Source organism: Corvus brachyrhynchos, unplaced genomic scaffold (assembly GCF_000691975.1).
Source record: "Corvus brachyrhynchos isolate BGI_N302 unplaced genomic scaffold, ASM69197v1 scaffold167, whole genome shotgun sequence".
NCBI classification, from domain to species: domain Eukaryota; kingdom Metazoa; phylum Chordata; class Aves; order Passeriformes; family Corvidae; genus Corvus; species Corvus brachyrhynchos.
In genome coordinates, this window is record NW_008239547.1 from 3,883,630 (window position 1) to 3,908,353 (window position 24,724).

A 24,724-nucleotide genomic window follows, 5' to 3' on the forward strand; every position below is an offset into this window, starting at 1 on the left:
TGGCAGTAACAGGAGCTAATTCCAGATAAATGAAGAAGCTCCTATTTTAGATACCAGCATGCTGCTATTTATATTCATGTAATATAAATTAGGTACAGTATCTAACACTTCCGTGAACTCAGTAAAACCCTATAGAATGAAACTCCTACTAAAAGCAGACAAGCATTGCACATGGGAATATAATTATAAAACTGTTGTAAGAGTGGAAGGGGGAGAGGGTTGTTTGAAGGTACTTATAGAGTCTATTAAATCTGATTGCCTGACTCAGAATAAAGAGATTTAAAAGTAATAAATTAACACTGGACAAACAATAAATTTTTCATAAAATTTAGTTCATTCAAGAACAGTGCCATAGGGAATTAAAATCCATTAACTAGATAGCTTTGCCTACAGAAATAGTCCATATAAACTACACACATGTAGATAACCTAAATCAACATACACAATCCAAAACTAAAATTTACAACAGTTTGTCATGGACAGAGAAACTACTCTGAAGCTTTTGGACTTGTTGCAAGAACAGGTAAGACAAAATGGCTGCAGAATAAGTCCTGTAGCATTCTGCCAGCTTGAACTAAGGTAATTTCAAGGGAAAATCCAGGTATGTTTGAAAATTCAGCACTGTCCCTGCCTAAAAGAGTAAGAGATAAATTTCAACTTGTTTTTTCAACACACTTAAGCAGTTACTGTCTTCAGAGCATCTTCAGCTTTTTCTAAACTTAATTAATACAATTTAGTTTTATTTGATCTGAAGACCAAAATGTAGAATAATACCAATTCCAATTTAAAAATGTGTGCACTAGATTTGCACAAGTAATCAGACTTAATAGTAAGAAGCAATGGAAACCTTTTAAATCAGAAACAACAGGACATTAAAAAATTTTTCCAGTTTTAGAAAATTGCTTCCTTTGTAGTGTTATATTCTACAGAAGACTGCTTGTTCCTAGGAGGAGAATAAATGGCTAAGCAATTGATGAAACTGTTCCCAAACTGAATCACTCACACTGCAGATTCCAGATGCTCTACATTCTTGACATCAGAATGGAAAAATTTACTGTTAGTCTAGAGAAATTTAATATCACCATTCTTGTCATATCCTTCATAGCTTCATTATTAGGACAAGTCTGTGGAAGCTATAAACTAGTGCTAAATGATAAAAAATATGGGCTCTGCGTTCCATCACTCTTGCATATTACAAGAAAACACCAACTTTGTTTTGGTTAGCGTAAGGGAAGAAATGGAAACATGGATATGCCTTTGCTTTCATATGCTAATTAATTTCCTGAATTAGCATTCTGAACAATGATGCCAGACTTCAAATCTAGAATTTTTACAGCAACTGAGGGATAATAAACACTAAAGAACATATATCTGAAGGCCCAGAACAACACTGTAAAAATTTATTGTATTAATAAAATGGGACAAACCAACCTTTAAATTTTCCACTTTGTCAAAGGTAAAATAATCAGCACCATTTGCTGCCATTTATAACAAGCTGACATTTTTTCACATTTGAACTGTACTTTATGGTTCTATGAAGGCTCAGACATTTGCCTTACACACAAGCAAGCAGCATTGCAGTACAAACACTTGTTCTGACATCCTTGCTGTTGAATAACAAAATCAGTCACTAACATCAAATAGTGAAAATTATTTCATTATGAAATTTGAGGTTAGTATTTATGCACAGGTTCAAATAAGAACATACGCAGTATGTCTGCACATTAGGATGGACACACTGCACTGTCCTATCAGACTCCAGCTGTAAAAAGACCACTATGTGCTCAAATTTATGTACTCCAAATAATTCTTTTTTTATGTTCTCTTAAGTAATTCCACTGAATATATGGGCTTGCTGACACTACAAAAAGTTAAAGATTAACAATTTTTCTCTGCAGAGCCAGATGGATTAACTCGTTCCAATAAGTACCTTTTTTTAAATTTTGCAGTTTAGTGTTTCTAAAAAAAGAAATTAATTTTCAAAGTTACAGAACACCGAGTAACTAGATAATCATGACATGCAAGTGTGATCGGCATCTTGGGAAAAATACCTGTTTTGATTTATTTGCTAATTCACAAAAAAAAGTAAAATGCTGAAATCCTTACAGATGGCAGAGCAATGTAAATATCAGTGTTGCATATTTTTTCTAATTAAAAAAAGAATTTTACTGTAAGAGTCCTCAAAGAACAAGACCACATAATCATAAGGGCAATAGTATTGTAACTTAAAAGTTGTACCTAATTTTTATTCCTCCAAGCTACAGTAAATTTGTTAACCCACCTTAAAACAACGTTATGACAGAAAATGTTGAACAAGTGATCATTTAAACCCATCACTTTTAAAAATATTATTTCCTTCAAAATGGAAAAGTCTTTAGTTTTGGAACTTGGCTCCTGGAGCTAAAGAACATGCAGTTGTTTGAAACAGTTATTGGTCTTTTAGGATTTGTCTCAACATGTGTATTTCAGATTTAACATACCACATACTGTTAACGTTCTGATGTGAGTTAAAGAGTTGATCTCTATTTGCATCCATACAGGGCAAGCCTGTTGCTGCAAAGTTCTTGCTTGTATGGCTCATCAAAGCTGTGTCAAAATCAAAACCCCTCAAAAATGTAGTTACTAAACACTGTGTCAACATGGATATTTTCGAAGTTCATAAAATGTACTTTATGAGTATTCAAAAGCTTACCTATTATCTGCAAGAATAACACATACATAAAACTGATTTAAAGTCACCCATCAAGGACAAATTAACAAGCAGCTTGTGGAAAACTCATACAAAAATTTGATATTCCTTTTTTAAAACAACAACAAAAAAAATCCTGGCTCCTCCAATGAAGCCTGCACACTATGGCACCTTGAATAACCTTGACTAATTGACTGGTCCTTTCCATAGACATCAGCTTGGCAAGTCTTTAGTGTTTCTATCTAGATCTTCATAAGCCCTAGAGGAGGCAATAGCAAGTACCTGGCAGGCGGTCAGGAAAGAACTCATTCCAGCACTAGGAAGGCACTGGACACACTGGCCACGTTTAACTCTTCAGTCACAGTTTGCGAGATTGTAAGAGACTTGTCACTGGGGAGGGGCAGCAAGGAGTACTACACATAGCATTTTACACCAGCAAAAGGAGGACACAATATCTCACTGAGAGAATAAAGACTTCAAACTATAGAAATCTACACTATTTTCAAATCAGTTGTGCCTCAGAATAATGGAAACACTATTTGATTACCATGTATCTCAACCTCCCATGGTCAAGAGACATGCTAATCATGTATCTCATACAGAATATATCTGTCACGAGAGTAGAAGAACTCCTGCAATCCTAGGCAGTACTGATGCCTGAAATTAAATCAGTATATTATTTCAGTCTTATGATTGACTGTAGGACCTAGTTTAGGAATTAACACTCAAAAAAAGTGATGCCAATACATCAATCAGTCATATACATACAGCCACATACACTTGATATAAAAGTTTACAGAAGAATATAGGAATTTACACAAATTTAAAAAGTCAAGTATATTGACAGACTGAGGAAGTTGGGGCTGTTCAGCCTGGAGAAGAGAAGTGTGCACAGAGACCTCCTAGCAAATTTCCAATATCTGCAGCAGGCCTACAAGGAAGGCTGGAGAGGAACTCTTTGCCAGGAACTGTAGGAGATAGGACAAGAAGTAATGGTTCAAACTGAAAGAGGGGAAATTTAGGTTAGTGCAGGGAAGAAATTCTTTGTGATTAGATTGGTGAAGCACTGGTACAGGCTGTTCCCAGAAGCTGGGGCTGTCCCATCCCTGGCAGTGTTCAAGGCCAGGTTGGATGGGGCTCTGAGCAACCTGGCCTAGTGAAAGGTGTTTGAAGCTAGATGTGTTTGAAGGGGTTTGAAGTTAGATGATCTTTAAGGTCCCTGTCAGTCCAAACCATTCTATGATCCTATATCATCACCTTATCTTGAAAGTAAATTTAGGAAAGCAAACTATTTGAAATAATTAAATTATTTCATAGTTTATATTTAAGACTAGTATGTTGCTTTGAGGTGGTTTTTGTGTTTGTTGGGTTTTTTTCTAAACCTATGTGTTATTAAAAAAACCCAAACATTTTTGAACCCTGTATTTCACAGCAGGCAACAGCTAACAGGGAAGCTTTTCATTACCTCTTAGTAGTAATAAACTGCCTTTTGATTAACAGGTTTAGTTCTTTTAAATCAGCCAAGATTTGATGTGATATTGGCTGAGAAGCCACAGAACCTTCCATCCGACACTAAATGCACACAATATGTCGGCTCTGCTGGCTAACCTGGATGCTGGCACAGCTACACTTGAGCAGGACAGCACAGCAGTCTGCTCTCAGCAAAGGACACCTGGCATCACTAGAACTGTCACCCACTTGTGTGACTACAGCTTTTGGTCCAACAAACAGAGACATATATAACAGAGCCTCTGCTTAGAAATAGTATAGGCTATTGTGCTTCCAAATTTACTACAAAACTACACACTGCTCACCAAAAAAAAAAAGGGGGTAAAATTGTTTCAGCTGCCATATCATTTGGATTTAAATTTGTGTCCAGAAACTGGAACAGGTTTGAAGAGTTTACCCATCAGTAAATATGCTTACACACATTTTCTGATTCCACACTGCTGAATCAGTCTAGCATAATATAAAATATTAACAAAAACCAGAACCGTTTAGAGACATTTCATTTCACTTTGAACAAATTTTCCAAGTCACCATAAATATGTTGATACCAAAATAAATACCCTTTCCAACACCAGCAAGTTATATTTTTAAAAATTAAATCAGATTGCAGTTAAAGCTAGCCATACATCTCATACTTTCCCAAATCTTTCAAATTAATGTTAGCCTAAAAGCCATTTAATGCCTCTGGCAGATGGAGATGGGGAGAAATCACGAATGCAAGGATAAAATATTGGCTCTACTTATTAATTCAGTATAAATTTTGCCTCGGCTATCATATCCATTTTCATGTATATCTAGCCATATCTATGCATTTCAATGTGCTGAGGAATTTAAGCAGCCTTGAAATTGTGATGCAGCTATACATACATACTACAGCAGGCATTTACATACTACACTTGCTGCAGCACACCTATGCCTAAGTCGTAATCACGAGTGTAAAGCAGGCGAGTGAAGGCTTTCCCTCTGCTCTGTTTCCACCACAGATGCCAGTGGGGAAGCAAAGGCAGTTTGGAGCAGGAACCAATGACCCTGCAAGCCTTTGCCCTGGCAGCCTCCAACGGAAGAACAACTCCCAGAAATCTTTCCTTCATTGCTCTCCTAAATTCCTTTTCATCTCGTAACAATGAGCGCAGATCCTTGGCCACCATTTTATGTTGCTACGTTCTTTCAACAGGGTGTAAAAATATAACTCTCTTGATTTCTATCTCTCTCCGAATCCTGAAAACAGGGTTAAAAGCCTGAAATAAAAATTTTAGCACTTCAGGTTAATTTGTGCTTCTTCCACTATAGATGTTTCTGATGTCCCCCTTTCAGCTTAGCCAACTACTTAGCTTTTTGTTCATATTATTGCTTTTTTTATCTACCTTTTTATCCTTTTCATTATCAAATCCTCCTAGAAAACATCATGTTGAAACTGACATGCTGATCAAAATGCATTAATATAGTAGTAAGTAAAGAGAAGACATGTATATGAAAGCAATAAAAGCAAGGCAGCATCTTTTTGGGCTCAGGTGGCTGCAAAATCATCTTTGAACTTCCCACTGCTTGCAGTGGTCCCTCACCACTGGGAAGCAAATCCATAAGGACTATCCTAGCAAAGTATTTCTACCAGCATTCAGCATACCCACATCAACAGCATGCAGCTTCAGAGGTCGAGATTAATTCTTAAAGAACCACAGAATACACTAATATAAATGCAGTTTGGAAAAATACCTAATGTTTAGAAAAGATTTCACATATCTGTTTAGTATTACTACAAAACAGAGATGAAAACACAAAAGACAGGAATATTTTAAAGGCCAGGTGAACTTAAAATTTGGTTAGTAAAAAATGTGTTAGGTTTTTTTAATTAAAAACCTAACATGTGTTCAGTTTTGCAGTCCTGTAATACAGAGAAAACTCCACTATCTGGAACAGTGCTCACTCCTTTATGTGCTCAAGAAGAAACAAATGTTAGCCCTTGTACATTTTCTCTTTCTGTAATTTACAATATCCAAATCCAAGAACTGCTTCTGACTTTCACTGTATATAAGCAACCTCGCACAGTTTTACTTGGTGCCTAAACTTGGCCCATAAATGTGATTTTCTTGCTGACAACACATGAAACAAAAACATGAAGTCTGCTTTGCACATTCATGCACTGGTTTTTGAGAACAAACAGAAAAAAGCATTTTTAAACTTGTCAATTAAGCAAGCTTGATACAGCGTTGGGAGGAAAGAAATCTGCAACAAGTTTACGATGTTTTCACATTAGAACAACACTTAAAGCATAATGATGTCATCTTGGCTCCGCCAAAGTCAGCAACAAAGCTGCCATCTACTACGGTGAAGCCAGAACTGCAATTTTACACCTTCCTAAATATACCAGATAAGTGAATGCCAGATCTCACAGATTTGCTTTACCTGCAAAAATACAAGTCTTCTTGCTCAGTCTTCAAAAAATCTATGTGATGGGCTTGCACACAGAGGGCAAGCAGACTTTTGCAACACAGAAACTATGGAAAGCTTCTGACCCAGCCTGAGGCATGAGCTCAGCCTTCCATTCACGCTGGTTGCTTTAAGATAACTTTGACTTGACACTGACAGGACCACAAACCTTAAGGGTCACACAGATGTTAGACACAATGAGCAGCTTTTTAATTATTATTATATAAAAATACGTTTTCTATATGGCTAATGGAGAGTGGAAGAGAAAGAAGCATCTGCACATAAGCCTTTGTCCTTGTCTTTAGGTTAGTGAAGCATGATCAATCTGGTAAGGTATAAGATTAAATTAAAAGTCACTATATCAATCTGAATAAATTAAAACAAACATTTAAAAAAAGATTGAAAATAGTGTAGCCATGATTTTGATTTATCCTAGCTTAAAGCCTGGTAAATGCCCCTCAAAACAGATTTAAGAGCAATGGCTTGTGTTCAGAAGAAGATACAGGTTAAAACATGATATGACAAAAGCAGATATATGACAAGTGTATATGAAGAAAGCAGCTGCAAGTACATGGTGCCATTTCTAATAAGAGCTGTTGACAAAGCAAAAGCAAGGTAAAATGAACACAGTCAGGTAAACATTTAGTCTGATCAAACACAGCCCATCATGAACACTATCCTATTTTTCACAGCAATCTGATGCTTCAGACTATATAAAAAAAACTTAAAATCATTAATGTTCCCATACTACTGACTGAGTGTCCAGTAGTCCATGACATGGCAACTTTCAATATTCACATATGATGCATTTCTATTTACAAGTCCTGACAGAATTCTTTGTTTTTAAATCCAGGTTTACTTTTATTTCACCCAGCATCTGACAGACACAAAAAAAAGTTAGGCTATATTTTGTGTCATTGTATCTACAAAAGAAAGTCTTAGCAAACAGACTAAACAGAGTTCTGTCCCTACCCTAAAGGTCCCACTAAGTGACTTGCCAAGTGCCCAGTGCCCCAGACAGAGCAGTTTCACCTCATCACATGTCACAATACCAGTCTGTGCAGACAGGGTTAGAGGAAAACTGGCTTACCCACGCAGGAGCAACAGAGGTAGGAAAAACTTTATGCACATCACTATTTTTTAATCTAAGAGTGAGAGTAACAGTAGAAAAACAGAACTCCAGTTAGAAACCACCTGTATCATAACCAAGGTAGAAAGCACAGTTCGATGTAACCATACCAAAAATACTTCAATGCGTATCAGCCCCATCAAGAAGTATTGTAAAGAAAGTAGAAGGAAAAAAAAGTTCTCTTTTCACTTCAAATGCAAATTTTTATTTAGAGAAACAACTTATAACCTGCGGCAGAAAAAAAAAGGATTTACAAGCAGTATTACTTAACAGCAAGATATTAATGGTCTGTATCATGTTTTACTATACATTTCATGGGACAATGGAGACATTTGAGTTTTAACACAGACCTTAATTATTAAAGGTATATTTGCAGCATCTTAGGGATTAAATAACACAGTAAAACATGCTTAGAGGCATTCTAACGCACAGTATTTCAAAATTAGGATTGTTTTCTACTTTTTGGAGCCCTTCTCTTTTTTTATTCGGAAAGTTATGTCCATGACTATTACTTTTAGACATATTAACAGTCATTAAAAAAACAAACAAGTAATAATTTTTTTTAAAAATTAAGGCCGGTTTTGAAAGGACACAAAAGAGTGCCTGATAAAGAAAGCAAAGGTCCAGAGTGGAAAATTAGCCCAGAGTAGACGCTGACACACCTTCCAAAACTCAGCTTTAGCATACTGAACAGCTTCAACTCACTTGTTTCCATGAGGAGAGGGAGAGAAAAGAAAGGTATGCAGAGATAGGGTTTGGCAAAGTCCCAGTCAAATCCCTTAAATACAGGAACAGGGAGACAAAAAAGCATATAAAACCCAACAACTCTCCTTCCCCATGGCAACAAATAAACAAACCCACACCCTAATTGTAAAGATTAATATTTTCATCTAAAATAAATTTTACGAAAAAAAATAGGGAAAACAAAATCACTGCACTGTACAGTCTACTAAAAATAACAATCAAATGCAGTTCCTTATATACATACTTACACACATATTTTTGGATTCCTGACTTGAAATCTCCCTCCTAATTTTCCAAATCTGTTATTTCTGTCCATAAAAATATGTGGCACAGGGGTGGAAAGCAGGGATTTTTGTATTGTATTGCAACCTCAGCTGGATCACCCTTTTTTAACAAACACTCTCAAGCTAAAAAAACTAGCTTTAGTTATCCTAAACAGAGGGACAAAAATACTGGCAGAGGAGAATGTCAGCATAACAAGAAGATGAAATTTAACCTTTGAATATAACCTAATATTGCCACAAAGAAGGTGAAAACTATGGAAAGCTACATATCTGCAATCCCACTGCCTGCAGTCAGTGACAGGAACTGGGCTCTGACGTGGAAGGCAAGCAAAGGAAGAGAACTTGAGACAGTATTTTTCTTCTCCTAATTTGTTACAGAGTTGTCAAAACTGAATAGTCTGTGTTCAGAAATAACTCCACTGATAACTGTAACTCACAGAGGGGATAGTCTAGACTGCTGCAAATATTAAGGCATGCATGATATCATCATCTTTTTTTTCACTCCTCTTCCTTTTTCAAGTTAACATTGTAGGAACCATGCTAAGAGGTGAATCCAAATTCTTCAGATCCATCTAAAATATATGTTTAGAGATGTTCTTTTTCAGAGGTTGGGGACGGAGAGGAAGAAGGTGGTTTTCAAAATTAGTATATTTTATCTGTGGTGTTTCATGTATCTAAATTAACTTCAGGGAGAAAAGGTTATGTTTTAAGTCTTAAATTAGGAATCTGTTGACACCATAATTATCTTATTTGATGATTTCTTGAAATATAGACTTAACAAATAAGGTGTGTAGGAAACACGCCCCCTCCTTGGCCTGCGTACCTGTGTCACTTCCAGATCCAGTTGATAACGCTGGCATGATTTAGTCTGCAGAGTGTCACGCAAAAACCTCAAACCAGCACTGCAGCCAGAAGGCAGAAGTTTATTTCAGTTTAACTGCTTGCAGCCAAGTTGTCTACAAAGATTTATGTTATGTCCAAGCTTCTCCTAGAAAGAACAGAAACAGAATTTTACAATTAAGAACATTGTTAAATTGTATATTACTGCAGCTAACCAAATCAAATAATTATCATGAAATAAGCTTTTATTTAATATTCTCAAAACCAAGTGCTATGCATTTATTTATGGCTGCTAAGATTTTTGTTTCCCCCAGGTGAAACAAGTTTTGTTTTCTTCAGTCTAGCCTGTAATCCCATTCTGCATTAAGGATAATTTAACACATTTCTCTTGTGTAAATTATACTCTAACTCCATCATGTCAGGCATGTTGGAAATAAAGTCTAGGGGTATTTTATTAAAACTGTGAATAATTGAGGTCATTCAAATTTTCCTACTACTTATCTCAGGAAAATAAAATTGCTTACTAGCACAGTAATTTATTCAGTGTTTCTATTTAACCTCCTTTCAATTGTTTTCAAGTCATTTAAGATTTTTTTTGTTACCTGGAAATATAATCTAAATTTTAACTGAAGTTGTAAAAAGTAGGACTGGAGCAAATACTTTTCTAAGGTAAACAGCAGTTCGATTCGTGGAGTTGATGGAGCCATTACCATGTAAGGAATTTTTCTGTGATTCATTACGACAAAGTCAGTGTTTTTTTAACACATATTTTGTAATAATTGTACAGGTCTACTGATTGTAAATTTGGGGTCTTTCTTTTAACCACTTCTTGAGAAAAATTCAGAGCACATGTAACAAAAGTTAAAACTAATTTCAAATGTAAGTGAACATATTTGAATTCAAATATGTTAAAATATGAAACTGGAATGCAAACATACAAAAAGAAATTTCGAGTTAAGACAGAATATGTCTACTTAGAGCAGGGCAGGGACTAATGTGTTTGCAGGGAAAAGGCAGGGAGAGGGGGAAGTAGAAGCTAGCAGAATATAAGGGGTTTTTTCCAGATTTCAGTAAACAAAAAGGATCCTTGAAGAGAGAAAGCAGCATAGTTCTGTTTCAGGAAAAGAAAATAAACAGAAGAGCATTTTGCTGCTACTATTGCTGGTTTGGTTTTTGTGTTTTGTTTGGGTTTTTTTTTGAACACATTCATATTAATCAGAATGACTTTTGAAGTCATCTTGGCTCTTAAAGTACGTATTTTGGACCCATTTTAACTTGGCAACAGTCTTGTGGAAGAGTGATATACAGGTGCTGTAAACAGTGTATGCTGTTCAAAATTTTGTTTTTCACCAAAAAAAATCCCCACATTTCTAAAAGTATGGCAAGATACTAAGGGCCATCCACAAGATTTTGTTTAATAAGTTTTAAATCAATTTTTTGACGTTAGTTGTTAACTTGTCCCCAGGCATAAGCCTATAGTTTAAATAGTCTGGCAACTTTTTTTGAGTATGAGGTTTTTTATGTCCCATAAGCGTTTACCCAGTGGATCTGGGTGGTTTGGTTAAGAAGGCAAATACAGCAGAAGCTACCTCCCTGGACAACTTCTTCTATGATGAAAAGAACCAAATAAAAAGTCAAAAGCCTATCTATTAAGATTGTTTAGGGCTTTAGGATTTTTTTTAGTTATAGAAGTTTATGAAGAAAAAAACTAAGTCTTCAGTAAAAAAAAAATCAACTTCAATGAAAATATTTTGATATTAATCAAATCAGCACAAAAGTCCATTAACTTAAAGTTTAAAACATGGATAAGGAAATTAAGTATTCCAGAGTGAAAGCTCATCTTATGATGACAAGAGCTGTAAAACATCTATATGCAAAGCTAGCCAGGGTGCAGTTTAAAAGAGGAAAAAGAAAAAAAAGACATCGTAGCCAAGGACACATTGTACCAATTAAGAAGGAACATATTCACTTTACATTAATTCTGCTTGTCTTCTGTTTAACACATGAAGGACAAGTCCTGTCCCAAACTATGGGACAGTCCCCAGCGTGAACACACCACAGCAGCCATATGAAGGATGGAGGCATTTTTACTTTAAGATGTGTAAGAAACTGGTTAAAACAAAATTACTGACTACTAATGAAACATCTTTGATTTATATACATCTTAAAATACTTTCATCTATTAAAAAGAAAAAAAAAAAAACAAAACAGAAAAAAACCAAAATCAGCCAAACAAGGCATTGTCATTATAAGCACATTACTATTAACCAGAAATTCAGGTTCCTTAAAAAGGGTTCACTGCAAAATGTAGAAAATCTTGTTAATCTACATACATGCAATATATTTAATCTCCATCAGTTTATTTTTCTTTATTTCACAGTAAATCATTCAGTACAAAAAAAAAAAAAAAATCAAGCTCCTCATTATTTAAGAAACTTATATACAGCATAAAGTTATTCCCCCCAGATCCTAAATATATATTAATGAAAAATAAATGACCTGATGAAATCCTTACCAGTAAAATGCTTAATATTTTGCTGGAATGGGATGGGGATTTTTTTTTTTCCTAACGTGCAAATTAAGCTACATTTTTGCAGTGATGATGCTATTTTCTTTGGCTCACTTTATTTAAAATGCTTTGGAAGTTTTTGCCGGACCCCAGCCATAGGCATTGCTGACTGCTGTATGGAATCGATTTGCTGCAACACAGAAATACCAGCTGTTACAGTATGTCCTGAGAGGGATTACCGAATATTCCTAAATTGAAGTTCAATCCATCTTTCCATAAAAATTAGGAGCCAGGGCCAGGAACGTAACAGCAGTATCAAGTGCACCTGAGGCATTTACAATACCCAGCAGGACTGTTACAACCAGCCTTTAAAAAGGGCTTATTTTTGAAATTTCATTATTCCAGTCGTACCTTGCTTCTATAGATCGCACCGTATCGGGTTCTGCTGGCACCCGCCGCCTGGAAACAGCGACGCCCGCCCGGCCCCTCACGGCCCCTCACGGCTCCCGCCTGACCCCTGGCGGCCGCGGGAGGCGCAGCGCCCGCCCTCGCTCCCCACAGGAGCTCCTTGCAAGGCGCCACGCGCCTTCCTTGCTTCTGCTTTTAATTACTTCAATAAAAACCTAAGTAATGGATTAACATGAAATAGTAAAATGCATCATTTTAATTTTTTATGCCTCTGTTTATCTGCATAATGAAAGACATCTCTATTTTAGGGCGTTCTGGTTGAACGGCAGGTATTGAGGAAAAAAATAAGCCTCGATGCCTGTAAAAAGCACAGAAATGCTCCCCTGTCTTCCGACACCTCCCACACACTACACGGTCATCAAGCCAGACACAGTTCTAGTCACCTTCGCCACCGAGGTTATTAGTGACATAACTACGAGGGTGACACATGCCCCGGCTACACAAGACCAGGAGTGGGGCAGAAGACTCCCAGAAGCACCTTCCAAAACTGCAAAATTCCAGAATTACAGCTGTCCAAGGGAACCATTTTTCTGCATTTCCCACACGTAAGAAAAGCCCCTTAGCAAAGGATGAGGGGATAAATCTTGTCCCTGATCACCCACGTTGTCAATACAAGACCAGTACGAATGGGCAGAGGGCGGCAGATAGAGCAAGCAGGTGGGAGGCAGCTGGAGAGTGCCAAGATGAATTGCCTTCCATGTAATTTCAGCTCTAGTAGCTTCTTTCTAGCATGGTCCATTACTTGTGAATAGAAGTGACTCCATCAGTCATGCATATGCTTTATTTCAGTCAAGTTCATTTTCTGAGAAAAGATGAAGTAGGAAAGCTGATTCAAATTTATATTTATGGCAAGCACCATGCATTTGGAGACAGAACACATGAAGTCTTGGTTGTACCTCAGACTCCCCACACAAACCTCAATAAACTCCATAATATTTATTTCTGAAAGGGTATTTTACAAGTTACTCAATATTTTGGCACTTTAATGAATATAAATGGATTTTCTTCACATTTGAAAAGCAGACTGAAGACTTTTGAATAATTTATGACAGATAAAAACATAAAAAGTATGAACATAGCAATACTACAAATCAGGAGGGGGGCAGGGTGGGGATGGGACACATAAACCCAGGTTGTTTGATACAAGAAGCATTCAGCCTATTTTTTTCTAAAGGATGTTACAGTTATGACGACTATAACCTTGATTTCCAGGACTACACCAGAATGTCTGCAAATGGTATTCGAACTACCAGATAGAGATTTCATGTGGAGACAGGAAATTTGACAGCCAGTCAGTCTTGTATTCATTATGGGGCCGCAAGTAATTGAGTGACTACAGACATGTACACAAGTCTTCAAAACCTAGTGAGCACAGGAAATTGCCAGGGGAGGTTTTCTAGACTGGGAGAAGTAAATCTGTTTTGGCAGGCAAAATCTGAATTGAAAATGGTGGTCTACTCTTTTGAAAGTTTTAATGTAATGGGATCTAGTGAATTCTTAAAACTCTTCTGAAGGTTTCACCTCCTTAATCACATGGTCTTCGACAGGCTACTGGAACTTGCTTGTGGCTCCTGACGGGCTTCCAAAGCTGCTCAGCCGCCCCTACAGGCAATACATATTTGCTGGCAACAGGAACCTTCAAAAAATCTTCAACTTTAATTACTGCATAGAGGACATGGTGCACAAATGTGCTGGGACTTCAAGGATGCTGCAGAAGCAAGAAGCTACCTCTCACTCACTCAGCTGTGTGTGTAATGAAAACTAAAACAATCGCAAAAATTTCTTTGTATGAAGTCCACTTAAAAAACCCAGGAATATCTACGGCAACAACCAAAAGTTATTAACTAATACACCAACATGGAAAACATGGACTGTCCCAAATTGAAAAGGCCAGCAGCTGCCTTCACTAACTTTCTCATGGTCGTGTCATCATATCAATCTTCAGCCATAAGAAGAATTAAAGGCTTCTGCATATTTTCCTGTATAATGTTCTATCAGTGCTCTCCATTTTGTTTAGGTTATGCCATAGGGATGTTGTGAAAAGGCTTTGAGAACAGTAGATAATAATTTAGACACTCTTAAGCTTCCACTGAAAATGTGTAACTGCTTGACGTTTAATTTATACATTTGTGGTTACATCTTTAACAAACAACAGTTTGGAAAAAAAACTTCTGAAATAATTTTGTCTTGTAATGTGACTTCTACTTCTGTGGCTCAAATTTGACTGTGAAGTCACCGAACCAGGAGAAAGATCTCTCTGGCTTCTACTTATGGGAAAATTTTTACAGACGGAAAAAAAAAAGAGATTATCTAAATGATAAAATTGTTGACTACAAGGAATAAAAAGAGAGAGTACTTAAAAACTCGTGCTGAAAAACATTAAGACAGTAGAAATTCATACCCCATTAGTCTGTGTGGTTATTTCCAGCAGTCTGATCAACACCAGAACAAAGTAAGACTGATTTCCAGTGAGTGGCCGTCCTGACTGGTGCCTAGGCTACATGTTTGGACCTTTATCATTTTATTCTTTCTTTTCAAGGATGAGCTCCCATTAGATACTTCCCTCACTGGATCATTAACAGAAAACACACAACTTCAGTCACTAATTTGATGCCATGATGATTTTTTTGCCTTTTCTTTTATACCTCTTTACAACTTCTGTATTCTTAGTGCTTTTTGCCTACATTCTTGGACTTGTTTGTCAAGCTAGGAGACTAAACATTTTAGAAGCTTCGTAGCTAGGGATCAGTGTGCCCCAGACCCCAAGGTCCTCTCCAGAACACATTCTATAAACTAAGATAGAACCGTCCAGGGGAAGGCTCCTTGGGGAGGGGGGCTCACTTGAGCCTCTCACTGGGGAATCTTTGATAGATATGCTAATTAGCAAGACCTATAATGTTACGCCAGATCTTTTGGGAGCGTGCCTTGCGGTGTGCATTGAGGTGCATTCAACCTGGATGTGGTGCACCTAAGGATCCTTAAAATAAATACCAAGGTAAAATCCCTTTTTCCCTTCTAACCGTGTTTGACTCTTGGTTTTAAGACCAGCAAAAGGCATCAACTTGACCACACATTTCCAAAAACATGCCAGAAGCTCATATATGAAGAAGATCCTCTCTCATGTTTGACTGAGTTTGTTCAAAGGGCTCAGAAGACAGGCAGGAAAAGGAAGAGCACAGGATAAAATCTTCTTCCTTCAAAACTTCAGCAATAGACAGGTTTCTCCTCCTGAAGAGAGTAATCCTGTGCCAACAGAAGAATCTCACTTACCTAAACAACTCCTATACAACACTGAAACTGGTATCACAATTTTCCTTTTTCAGACTATTTTCTGCCATAATATTCCTTCACCCAAAGAGGGACCATTTATCTAGAAACCACCATTATCTAAACCCTCTCTAAATATAACTGAGAAGTACGTTATTTCAATGAGTCAATACAACATAGAAAAAACAGAAATAAAATATAGAATATATTAAGATATACAAAAGTTGGTAATATTGTTATTAATTTATGTATTATGATGTATTACAGTTTAAGTTTTAGACAGTTCCTTGCAGCCTGAAAACACTGCCATGCTAAATGTGAAGTATGTTCAATAAGTAGCAGTATTACAAGAGGCAAGACTTTTTGCAACCTGCACCTTCTCTGTCTTTAAACAAAACCCCTACATGAGCTCTGTCCAGACTTAGATTTTTTAATGTCAGTGTTTGAACACATTCCTTTAAATGCATGAAAACATTCCTTTAAAGAAACACACTAAAGCTACCAGTTTAATTTTAAACAGCATCACTGTTGTAGATGTCAGATACCCTTAGACAGATCCAATTTTCTGCAAATAAAATGTACCAACTGACAGAATAATATTAGTTTAATATACTAGTTTAATAAAGCTATTCATTAAAATGTGACCTAAACTATGTCTCAGATCAAAGGTTGCACTTTCAGTTTGAGTTACTAGTTTGGGCACACTTTTAACACTTTTCCCCTAGCTGCAAACCATTCCTTTCCTTGGAAAATAGCTGTCAGCAGGTACCACAGCCTCTCCATTAATTACCTGCACAAATAGTTTTGTTCTGGCATGGTTTCCTGACAGTCTGTTTGAAAAATGTAAGTAACTACAGTAAATTATAAACCTTACTGACCCCCAAAATACTGAAAAAATTGACAATTTTCCTACAAATAAGAGTTTAGTAAAACCTGCTGCAGTGAGTCATCCAATAACCTCAACACTCCCTAACAAACAATTAAAAATGTTTTGCACCAAGGGGCTGTGCAACTCCAATTTCAGAAATATATTTCATATTCTGATAGTATTATAATGCAGTTTGATCCCACATTTTAAAAAGTGGATGGGAAATCTGTGATAGAAGTAGGACCAGGATTAAGGAGATCCTAAATAAACTACTAAATATCTAATTGATTTAAATAGTTTAGCCACATATTAGCGTCACCAGCATTGTTTACTTCATAGTGCAACAAACATGTATGCACCAATTCTCAGGTCTGTTAAACAGCCATATCCAAAAATAATCCTCATAATTACGTAAGTATTTAAATTATTACTTCAAACTCAGAAATATCCCCTCCAATGTCAGAATGTTATTTTTCAAACTCAAAATTTTGAACACCTTTAGAGCCAAATAAAGCACAGGTGTTTTACAATGCTTCCAAATTTTATTACAGAACTTTTGATCACTCCTTTTTCAGATTAACTAATCTTCTGAACACTTCTCCATTGCTCAGCATAATTTTCCATAATCCTCTTCTGTCTAAATGTGATGATCTATTTTTTTGATAGAGGAGAGGATGGGTAAAGAGAAGAGATGAATGAATAATTAGCATGGTGGGGTTTTTTATGAGAGCAAAATCAGAATAAACCCCACTTTCTTAACATACATTTTTATCAAAAAAAAAAACAAAACAACACCAAACTACAATAATTTCCATTTTAATCGGTTTCAGATTGCTTTTATCAATGTGAAGTTTTAAAATTCAGTGAGCAGTCTGGAAAGTACATCTTTAGCTCGATTTTCAAAAGCATTTTGATTTATTAAGTGGTAATTTATTAGTTGCATCTTGAGCATAAGTAACAAAAAGTATTCCTTATGTGTACACGTGCATAGTAAAAACAGAGTACTGCACATGGGCAGAGGGCTAATCAGACGAAGTCTGCGTTTGACTTTCAAGTTTGACAAGCAGTTTACAAGCTTTGCAAGTCAAACTTTTCTATGATTTAAGTTTGTAGAAGAAAAGGTGAAGGTGAATAGCCAAGCAATGGCACATTCCAGTGCCTCTGCACTACTGGTACGTCAAGCATACCAGACACTTCTTGCAGTCTTCTCTCTCTTCTCTGACAGCTACCCATGACCATCCTTCATTTTTGAATTCTCCAATTCCATCTAACTCCCAAATGCCACTGAAAAGCTCTTCTGTTCTTGCTGCATACTCTTCCCTCTTCCTTTTTGGCAAACTCATGGCATCAAAGACACTGTATGACTCGTCACCCTGCACATATTTCCTTCCACTTTTATTTTCATTATCTTCATTTTCTCCATTTCCCTCTTTCCAGGAGAGAAGCTTCCCTCTCTCAGGCCCAATTCCGCCTTGCAGTTTCTTGTTTCACATCTATATCCATTTTACCTTTTCCTTGTACGACACTGCTACGTACTCACTATTCTTGTCATGAATCCAAGAACCTCCAGTAATCAACTTGGCCTTCACCCCCTCTCTTTATAAATAGTACCATCTCCTGACACTTTACTTTTACTTCCCTTACAGTTTTCACTTTGTCCTGTCTCCATTTCCACTCCCATTCCACTGACCTTTTACACCATTTTTCACACATGAAAATGTGAATGACACACCATTGCTTTCCAAACCTAGAGTCAGTTTCCCAATCTATTTTTAACCAGCCAAGCAAGAAACCTAAAGTGTGTGGCACATGTCAGCAGTCACAGACAGGAACATCCACATATGAAGATCTGTCTACCTGCAGCTCTGTACCATCTCCGAGATGGAACCACCACGCTCAGAGCAGGACTTTCCTGTGTCCTCAGTTACTTACAGTCAAGTGCAATACTCTAAAAATTTTGGAACCAATAGGATATACAGTTTCCAAAATATACATTAGAATTCAAAGGAGATACAGTTAGAGTCCATCTTTACTTTAAATTTGATTTACTCTGTGAGTTAAGTTACTCTGCACACTTCAGTTATGTGCAAAATTAATTAGCAAAAAAGGTATCACCTGGAATTAATTCTAAGTTCTGTCTTGCCAACCTATATAGTCTAAGTTATAGTCCCACAGCAATCAGAGTGCCTTTGAGGTTCAAGTCATATTTTCAAGATTAAAAACCACTTAATTCAAATCTGAGATACTGCTGGATGAAGAAGAGTCAGGTTTAAGGCAAGGAGTAAACTGTATGATGAGTACACACTGCAGTGAAGACAAGCTCTCAGATTTCACTTCATTTGGCCAAAAAAAATCATGTTCAATCTTTATGAAGAAAATAATTTAAAATTATAGAAGGTCAAGAAATACAAATGCTAACAGAACTAAACTTGGCAGTGGTACCTACATGAAGACTTTTTTTTTCTGTTTTTCTTGTTTAACTCACAGCTTAATACATTGCTTTAAGTCTTAATGTATACCAGGAAAACACAGGATATGCAAAGAGTCCAAGTTAATGTTGCTGTTGGAAACTTAATGTTTGCATTTCCTGGATTTTGGAATTTTAACTAGGTGAACAATAGTGCATTGATTCTATTTTGGCATTTGCTAGAAATACCGAAGTATTTTTTTCCTTTTTTTTTTTTTTCTTGCCCGAAACTATATAAATCAGAGCTAAGAAATTTGTTACTGAGCCTTCAACATTTTTTGTTATTCATTGGTCCTCTATAACTTACATATCTTGAAGTTACTGGGAAATGACAAAGGTGCTATATGAAGCAGTAAGCATACCTGTGCGAGCAAGTGTAGCTAAATTAAAGTGCATAAACATCTTAAATAAATATAATGCTTTGCAAAATAAAATACTGTGAATACAGAAATTTTGATGATGCAATGCAGAACTATTCTACAGTAAAATGTTTCTTTGAGATGCTGTCATTGGAGATTCCCTAACAGCACTGAAGAAGTTAATACAGGAATGTGCACTGTTCCCACAGATGTCATATACTCCCTTATGCTCCTGTAACAGGGTGTAAACAGAGGTCAATCTTGCCTCTGAATTAAAAGATAAAAATACCTAGGAAGTCCAGAAAACCAGAAAAATGGCAGATAACTGAGTTCAGCTAAGTGAAGCTACTTCAGTTAACACATATATTGTAAAAAAATTGTAGTTACTTCAAAATAACTGGTCTCACTGGGTATGTATTGATGTGTGTTCCTTGCATTAGTATCCTTCAGATGGTAAGATATGGAATAGAACAGGGGCTAGGGCTCATCTGGCACTCTTGGCTCCTATTTTGATAGATGATTTAAGAGTTCAGCACTGATAGAGATAAATTAAATACATGTTTTAATCATCCTGCTTTCTCAGAATTCAGAAATTAACTGGGTTTTTTGCTTGGTTTGGGGTTTTTTTTAATAGCTAAGGTAAGACATTTGTCTCCAGTGCTACCTTTTCCAGTCAGGTTCCTACCCTTGAGAATGATGTTGCATAAAAGACCCTACCAAATTTAAGTATCTACAGAACCATCTGATTTCTCTGAGAATTTGCAACATTGAAGAGGCTATGAAAGGAGAATGACTGAATAAACAAACAGCAAGGAAGCATCCTCTCTCCTACTGCTCTCTAGATGGATGGGAGGGGATGGGAGGAAAGGAGTCACAATATATACATCAACTGTAAAGTTTTTTAAAATTTTTTAAACTTCTCCTTTCCAAACTTATGATGATTTATAGGGTTTTGTACTAAGTGACCATCAAGGACTCACCTGACTCTTAACAGCTGTGAAAAACCACAGGTAAGGCTTAATGAAGGGACATATTGGATTTGTAACTTACGAGTACATTAAGTGTTGCTGTCGTGACCATTCCAGCATTACCACACTGACACGAGAGAACATCTGCTGCCTATCAGGCTACAGAGCCAGGTAGCAGAAACACAAATACAGTACTCAGAGCAAAATCCAAATGGGCATCAAAACCAATTTTTGCGATGACTTCCAAGATACCAGAAAAACATCTCTACAGCTAAGTAATCAAAATAAGGTATTTTTTTTAAATGTGTGATGAATTGAAAAAGTTCCCAGAAACTTGCAACTTACAGCGCTCTAAGCCAGGAGAGGGAGCTCCTGCACTTTTCAAATAGGTCAACACGGATTTCATCTTGTCTTTGGAAAAAATAAAGCAGTTTTCATCTCATGCCACGCACATGTCTGCATTTGATTGCTTAAGAAGAAAAATCTAACATGAAACTTTAGGATATATAATGCTCTAACTATATGTGACTGGTATTGTCTAAAAAATCATTAAAATTCATTTTACTCCCCCCCTTATAAAAGTAATCATTTTTGCATTACATAAACAACATTACTGAAATAACTGTCTCAAAACTGTTTAAGAAGTGAAATTAAATTATCTATAAACAATAACACACTGGGTCAAAAGCCCATTGAATTTCCTAACAGCAAAGGGGTGTTCTTCCTATTTCTAAGTTGACTAAATTAGAATTACAAGAAATTAGGGACTGGATTTTGATACTTTTAAGAAAGTTAGGAAACTGGGGAAATGCCAGCTAAAACAAATATTTGCAATTTATTACTGCAGAATGTTGCCACAGTTACATTTTGTCAATTCATCTTTTTATGAAGGCAGTTTTTTTAAAACATTTCAATCCAGAATAACTATTAATAAAGTGGTTATTTTTCTCCTTTTCTAATCAGGATAAATGAAAAACGTTTCACAGATTTTGTGGTCTGTTTCCATACTATAAAGGCAGTATTTACTCAAAGTAAAAGCAGACAACCAAAAAGTCAGAGGGGACAAAACAAGGTTTTCATTGTGTGCTCCATCAGAACACATTCATTATACCAGAATTATCACTGTGATACCAGTTACATTTTCTAGGTTGAGGGAAAACTCATGGAATAAAATTGATTAGGTACTTGAAAGTTATCACTATGGCAAATTTCTAAATTACCTCTCTTCAAACTACATGTACATAGTGAAATGCCTAGTTTACAACTGAACTAACACACTTTAATCCTAGAGATAACTTGTGTTTCTTGTTCAGTTAAAATGTCCAAGACTGAGCCAGCCCTTGCTAAGTCTTGTAAGGATGTCCAAGAAATTTGTACCCATTGAAAGAAGTCAATCTGTGAGAACTCCTCACTAGAAAGCATATGCTAGTTTGAAGAGGAATAATGTCAAAAATGTAAGACGTAATTTGGTGTATATAGGAAATAACATACTTGCCTCTCCCAATGGTTTAAGTTCCAGGTAAGCACTTGTTTCCCAATTCACATCCCTTTCTTCTATTTTGATCAAAATTCTCAGCCTTCCAGGTTCCCTGACTAATGCTTTGATAGGTATCAACTTTGATACATGGTTTCATTTTCTATATGGTAAAAGTGACAACATTCTGTGTTTCTTTTCAGGGGAAATGAAGCTAATTACTTCCACTCTTTACTGATGACTGTATTAGCATTTCCCACACAGCTCTCAGCTTAATCAGAAATATAAAACCTAGCATCATCATATTCCAGCAAGCAATTAGCCATCTGGTCCATGTAACTTCTCATTTGACAACTGCAATATTCTTGAACTAATGCTCTGTGCTTGAAAACAGAATTGATTTACAGCAGAATCTACTCATCAATGGCAAAATCAGTAGACTCTTTTACAAAATCTGGAATTTGGCCTCATGATAGAGAAAAATGATGCTCCAAATTTTTCCTTTGCATCTTCTGTGACCTTCAGCTAGGGTGGTAAAGGAGGAGAAGAAGAAAAGTCATAAAGATCAAAAGAAGGGCAAATGCAGCAGTAGTATTTGCTGCCAAATTTCACATCACTGTCAGCTTTTACAGTAGAGCAATATAATTACGTAGTATAAATTTCATGCAGTTTCATAACTACTCATCTCTCACTCATCAGTAGGCTTCAGATTTGTGGAAAATATTAGAATATAACCATTTTTATGGTATATTATTTGCCAAAGTATCACTGTCACAGCTCATTTCGGGTATGGCAGTATGATTAAAGAATACTAAGGGGGCTTTGACATGTAACTTAATTTTCACAAATACTGTAATTTTTACTCATAACATTATAAACTAGCTTAAACAAACATTAGGACCTGGAAGTTAAGTCCCTAGAAGTTATGAAGTGGATACAGAAGATATTTCATCATTATGTAGCCCACCAGCTTGAAACAAAACAAAATACCACCTTTCAGCTGAAAGGAATATAGCCAGCAACAGCCACAGGGAGTGGCAAGAAAATGGAAGTGCAGAAGCACATAAGCTCTCTGAAGAGTTTCTCAGTGTGGCCTAAATTCTTGAATCCAACAGCCCAGTGGAAGAAACAACTGAACACATAGAGAAACAACACAGATCCAGTCATCTTTATTGTTAGGTAAATGGGCCAAAGCTTTAGAGATTCAAATTCATTTTTCAAAAGGAAATTTCTTTTCATTTAAATGTCAAGCACACATTAAGGAAAAAAAAAAGTATTTTCTTTCGAAATAATTCTGTTTTAAATATGTTGTTACTCAAGACATTCTTGAAGACCAAGTTGTGCTTCTCCAAGGTCAGCTCCACTGGTCATCAAAGTCTCTTCTACAATTCCTGCCTCTGCCCTGCCCCTACCTAGCTGAGAAAGTAAGGTAGCAGCGAGAAGAAAGAAAACTCTTTTCACACTGTTGTCTAGTGTGAAAACAAGTAGAAATAAGAGACTCCTAACTTCACAGCTTGTAGACAAACACAGCTTACTGAATAACTTTTTTTCCTAAGCACCACATCACACTATTTGAAGCAGAGAGTGTACACAGAAACAAACAGATTAATGATAATAACCAAATTGAAAACAACCAACCAACCCCCACCCCAAGGGTTAATCACACAAAATATACAAGTACATGTAAATAATTAAACAGAGCATTTTTGAAGATCAGTAGAGTGCACTTTTGTGATGAATACTTATCTTACATACTGTCACAAATGAAGATGAGTAAGAGTTGCTAATCTCCTTCCTCTTCTGGACACTCACAAAACCCCTTCAGGCCCTCATGAACTACAAACTTACAGAAAAAATAATCAGAACTAGGACCTCTAGGTTAGAAAGCAATACCGAATCAGAGCATTGATAGGTGATTTAAAAAAATATCTGTTGTACTGCTATGCTTGAATAATACAGAATAACCACACTGGGCATGCCCAGCCTCTAACCTCCCCACAGTTATGGGCAATCGGAAGGAACAACAGGGTTTCCAGAATACCTGACTCACTGAACATCCTGTGATAACGCTATCACTTTTAATACAAAGGCCATCAGATCGATAGTTGATCAGTTACTAATAATGACACAGGCACTTGTGGAACAGTTATCGATGTGCAAATGCACAAGTATTTGAAAAATAAATTATTGCTATAAGAAAGGGAACTTTAAAAAAATGGGAGAGGGAAGTACCTACAAAAATAACAAAGCCTCAAGCTATAGATTTAACTCTGAATACAGTAATAAAATACACCAACTAGGCACTCAGTAAGTTCTTCACAACCATGAAAACGTGCTGTTCTACACTGGATATAGATGCAGACAGGTGGAGCTTGAGCTAGCCACCCTAGCCACCACTCTCGTCCCTTTGCTTTTTCGGACCTAAGGAGTTTGACAACCCACCAGTATCAGCTGGTCAGCTGTTACAGCGGGGATACTGCAATATGTGTATCAGACAACGAGGTCCGTGGAAAGAATATATATATATGGACAGATTCTTGCTAGCTGTTTCAGAGATGTTTATTTCTCCAGCCGCATGGCCGGAGCTCTGCCGAGGAGCTGTTCCAGTCACGGGACCAAGGGTCCTTCTGCCCGCGCAGGGAACACAAACCAACCCATGGGAACGAGGCTGAGCAGGGACAGGGAAACCCCGTGTCTGTGCCCTCAGGGCCCCTCTCCCAGG

At 36.6% G+C, this 24,724-nt stretch overlaps 1 protein-coding gene across 6 annotated transcripts in view; it reads right to left on the minus strand.

Moving 5' to 3' along the window:
* The window catches only part of MPP7 (membrane palmitoylated protein 7), a 155,355-nt gene that overhangs the window by 106,327 nt on the left and 24,304 nt on the right, over positions 1 to 24,724 (minus strand). For 5 of the 6 annotated variants that reach the window (XM_008639261.2, XM_017741475.1, XM_017741474.1 and 2 more), the window contains exon 2: positions 9,606 to 9,770. In XM_008639261.2, the coding sequence (XP_008637483.1) occupies positions 9,606 to 9,642 (37 nt within the window). In that variant the 5' untranslated portion in view covers positions 9,643 to 9,770. Of the gene's footprint in view, positions 1 to 9,605; positions 9,771 to 12,137; positions 12,322 to 24,724 lie in introns of all 6 variants that reach the window. The other variant, XM_017741471.1, reaches the window with a different exon arrangement.